This window comes from Argentina silus, assembly GCF_951799395.1.
Source record: "Argentina silus genome assembly, chromosome: 19".
Taxonomy (NCBI): Eukaryota; Metazoa; Chordata; class Actinopteri; order Argentiniformes; family Argentinidae; genus Argentina; species Argentina silus.
Window position 1 is genome coordinate 16,549,337 of NC_139673.1, and position 4,430 is coordinate 16,553,766.

The 4,430-nt window shown below is 47.9% G+C and overlaps 1 protein-coding gene across 1 annotated transcript; it reads left to right on the top strand.

Annotated features, from left to right (window-relative positions):
• Positions 1–3,288: 3,288 nt before the first annotated feature.
• LOC310819631 (tRNA (cytosine(34)-C(5))-methyltransferase, mitochondrial-like) lies at positions 3,289–4,218 on the top strand. The gene is made up of 2 exons (XM_083690950.1): positions 3,289–3,335; positions 3,904–4,218. The coding sequence occupies exons 1-2, from the start codon at positions 3,304–3,306 to the stop codon at positions 4,187–4,189; spliced, it is 318 nt and encodes a 105-aa protein (XP_083547076.1). The 5' UTR covers positions 3,289–3,303; the 3' UTR covers positions 4,190–4,218.
• Positions 4,219–4,430: the final 212 nt, after the last annotated feature.

Sequence of the window (4,430 nt, forward strand, 5' to 3'; positions counted from 1 at the left end):
ACTGGCCCTGCCCCTCTCTGACCACTTCACCTTCGCCCAATCTGGCTCCGCCCGGTCTGGCCTCCTGGTGGTCCCTCAGCAGGGCAGGACCTGGGGTCCCATGTTCCTGTCCCGGATCAAGAGGACACACTGAATTCTCACACTGAACTACACTGAACATTAACCTGGAATTAACCTGTATTTTCTATCGTATTTTGTTTCATATTTTTGCTATTCATGTTGAGCAGCATACAAAATAAATGCTCTTGGCTGCCCCTGTGTTTTACAGAAAGGAGAGGAGGAGGTAAAGGAGGTAAAGGAAGGATGTCTCTGCCAAGTTGTGGGGTTTTTGCCCTTTTATATGACTGCTCAGTTCATTCACGCAGGAAATGAATAGTCATCCTTTAACAGTGGACTCTCTCTCTCTCTCTTTCTCCCTCTCTCTCCAGTGTGAATCAAATGTGAAAAAAAAAAGAACACTTAAAGAGATTGCTGTGAGTTAGCGGGCGAACTGAGAAATGGCCTGGGTAGGTTCTGGAGCTGCAGAAACTGCTGACATTTAGAGCCTAAATCTACACAACTGTAACGTGGTAGGAGACATATTGCGTATTTTCAGAGATGTCATCTCCATTATGTATAATTACACGACTGAAAGCTGTTTGAAGAATAAAAATTATATCTTTCATTGTAGTCATGTTAATTAGAACTGTGCGTTGTGCTATTGTGTTGCAGTTCTGCTGTGTTGTAATGAGTTTGACCGTCACCGACATGATTGGCTGGCAGAGACCTTGGAGTCCTTTATCCCTCAGTCGCTAAGCGACACAGTCACTGTGACCAATCTCGATGGACAGATTTTTGGGCAGAGTGCAGCCAGAATGTATGACAAGGTAATTGGTAATTGACAAGGAACAAAGTGACCGACAGTTGTCCCTGGTCTTTTTTTTTTTTTTACTCCTTTGTGTCCTTGGTTGTTTGACTCGGCTTTAAAGGATCACAGATCATGTTGGTGCCCCTATAGACTCTAGAGGATCGAGTGAAGCTTGGCATGGAAAGAAGAGGGAAAAACATGAGGAAAGAGCTTTGAAGGTGTCATGATTGGTCCTTTTAGCTGATTTCACATCAGTCATAGCTGGTCCTTTTAGCTATGATTTTGACCGGGGTTGTGGTGGGGTTGCAGCAGTGAGCTGGCAGAGTGTTTAGTGTTGGCCAGCTGGAGAGGTCTTGATGCTGCCCAGCTGACATGGGTTCTGCAGGGTCAGGAGTTTGAGAGCAGTGGGTGGCAGAAAGATGCAATGTGTACAGTTGCTTAGAAGGACAGGCAGACAGACTGATAGAGAGAAAGAGACTGGGGAAACAGCAGCTACTCACAACTCACTCCAGGCAAAACATGCCAATCGTGACATGAATATGAACCTGTCTGTCTGTCTGGGCTATTTTGGTTCAGCTGTTTTTTTCAAGGGCAAAACAAAGCTTACAGCAATGGAGCTTACTAATACCCACCTCTGCTCTCGAGTCACATTAAAATATGTCTTTAATCTGAATTCAGGCTAAATTAGCTTGGTTAATCAGTGAGAGTCAACATGGCTATTAATCATGGATGAGTTCTTCTCTACCCGTTTTGCATTGAAGAGACAGCAGTCTCTATCGACAGTGCACAATTCTAACTTGTAGTTCACACAGATGGCCAGCTGGGGGAGGTGTTGAGCCTCGGTACAGGGACAGCCTCTGCATGAGACCGTCCTCTGCTTTGGATATCTCTGCCCTTGATAGGCCACTAACCTGGAGTGAGTTTCCCAAACCTGTATAACACTGTGATCATATTTAGCCATTATTTATTATTATTATTATTATTGTTATTGTTATTGTTATTATTATTATTTGGCCATTGCCGATCCACTATAGTGTACAACTTGATTCATAGCCTAGATGGTGATTAAATTGGTCTACATTCAACATGCTAAGAACCGTTTATTCTTTATAAGCACAAGATGGAGGCTTTTTTTCTTTCTTTGAAATTTCTCCCAGCAGGAACCTGTGTGTCTGAAAAGGTGCCTAATTATAATCATAGTCATCATTCCAGTCACATAAGCAGCGGGTTTGATTATCAAGCACCTCAGGGACGATACAGAGCTTCCATCTCCTACTAGCTGCTTATCCCTCCGCCCTCACTCCTCTCACAGAAGCCCTCTGTTCTCCTCACTCCTCTCACAGAAGCCCTCTGCCCTCCTCACTCCTCTCACAGAAGCCATCTGTTCTCCTCACTCCTCTCACAGAAGCCCTCTGTTCTCCTCACTCCTCTCACAGAAGCCCTCTGCCCTCCTCACTCCTCTCACAGAAGCCATCTGTTCTCCTCACTCCTCTCACAGAAGCCCTCTGTTCTCCTCACTCCTCTCACAGAAGCCCTCTGCCCTCCTGACTCCTCTCACAGAAGCCCTCTGTTCTCCTCACTCCTCTCACAGAAGCCCTCTGTTCTCCTCACTCCTCTCACAGAAGCCCTCTGTTCTCCTCACTCCTCTCACAGAAGCCCTCTGCCCTCCTCACTCCTCTCACAGAAGCCATCTGTTCTCCTCACTCCTCTCACAGAAGCCCTCTGTTCTCCTCACTCCTCTCACAGAAGCCCTCTGCCCTCCTGACTCCTCTCACAGAAGCCCTCTGTTCTCCTCACTCTTCTCACAGAAGCCCTCTGTTCTCCTCACTCTTCTCACAGATGCCTTCCCTCCCAGTGAGGGTTCCCTGTCTCAGCCCCAGCCTCAACCAAGTCATGGTCTAGGCGACTAATGCCAGGAGAAGAGCAGAGGGCAATGTTGAAGCACTGTGTGATGCTAAGAGGCTGCTGGGTTAACATTAGCTGGGTGAAGCCAAGAGCTAGCCTAGATGTTAAGTGGTGGGCTACCCTCCACAAGGTGATCCTAAGTGGCAGGCAAGCGCTAAGGAGCTGCTGTGCTATCTTCAGCTGTGGGCTTGGCAGGGCATCTCCAGTCAGGGAGGCATTGAGCTGGGCCTAATGAGCCCAGCAGAGGAGAACCAGCTCTAATCCAACAGCTCCCTTATTATGGAGAGGAGAGAGGGGGGGAGCTATGGAGGGGGCCAGGGGCCGGGGGAGGGAGGTAGATTAAAGGGAATTCTGTAGGATATTCTGTCACAAGGTTTCTCACCATTACACCTCTGAGGGTGGTCTGGGTCTGAGGGTGTGGTTAACGCCATATGAATCCCCCCCCCCCCTCTCTCTCTCAGGTGCTGGTGGACGCCCTGTGTTCTAATGACCGAAGCTGGCTGTTTACCTCTGGGGTCCAGAAGGGGGCAGTAAGGCTGAGGGAGAGGGCCATGCTCCCTACTCTACAGACACAGCTGCTCAGGTATGTCTCCAATCAACTCCTAGTTTCTACCCCCTATGCACCTGTGTAGATCTGGGAGGATTGGATAGTTGTAAGCAATATAGAAGTTAGCCATCTTGCTCCCTGATAGACCAGGTGGAAATGTTGCTTACACCTGTTTAATCTTCTCAGGTCTACATAAGGGCTAGAGGTCGATTTCGGATTCAGGACCAGAGAACCAAAGGATCCGCTTCATTAAAGGGGCAATCTGGGATTCAAACAATAACAAAGTGGTCTCCCTGCCACTTTTTTTTATTTTTTATTTTTATTTTTTTAAGATTTTGGGTTCTGACGGGGTAAAACAGTTGAACTAATCTCATGAAGCAAGTTATATTCTTCAAGAATCAATGGCTATATATCATTCATTTAGAAGCCGAAAAATGGATGAACCAATCCCAGATTGCCCCTTTAACCCTTACCTCTCTAAGTCTTACTCCAAGACCTCTGAGAAAGCTTTCTTTCTCTGTATGTCCTCTCAGACATCACCTCATGTCAAACACACCACCATCTCCACATCTGCTGACATCACTTCCTGTCTCCCGTCCTCCAGGTCTGCGCTGGCTGCAGTGCGTCCTGGCGGCGTGGTCGTCTACTCCACCTGTACTCTGTCCCGTGCGGAAAATGAGGGCGTGGTGGAGGCGGTCCTATCCTCCTGCCCAGGGGCGGAGCTTCAAGATCTGGAGGAGGAACTGGTCCTGCCCCTCTCTGACCACTTCACCTTCGCCCCATCTGGCCCCGCCCAATCTGGCTCCGCCCGGTCTGGCCTCCTGGTGGTCCCTCAGCAGGGCAGGACCTGGGGTCCCATGTTCCTGTCCCGGATCAAGAGGACACACTGAACTCTCACACTGAACTACACTGAACATTAACCTGGAATTAACCTGTATTTTCTATCATATTGTATTTTGTTTCATATTTTTGCTATTCATGTTGAGCAGCATACAAAATAAATGCTCTCGGCTGCCCCTGTGTTTTACAGAAAGGAGAGGAGGAGGTAAAGGAGGGATGTCTCTGCCAAGTTGTGGGGTTTTTGCCCTTTTATATGACTGCTCAGTTCATTCACGCAGGAAATGAATAGTC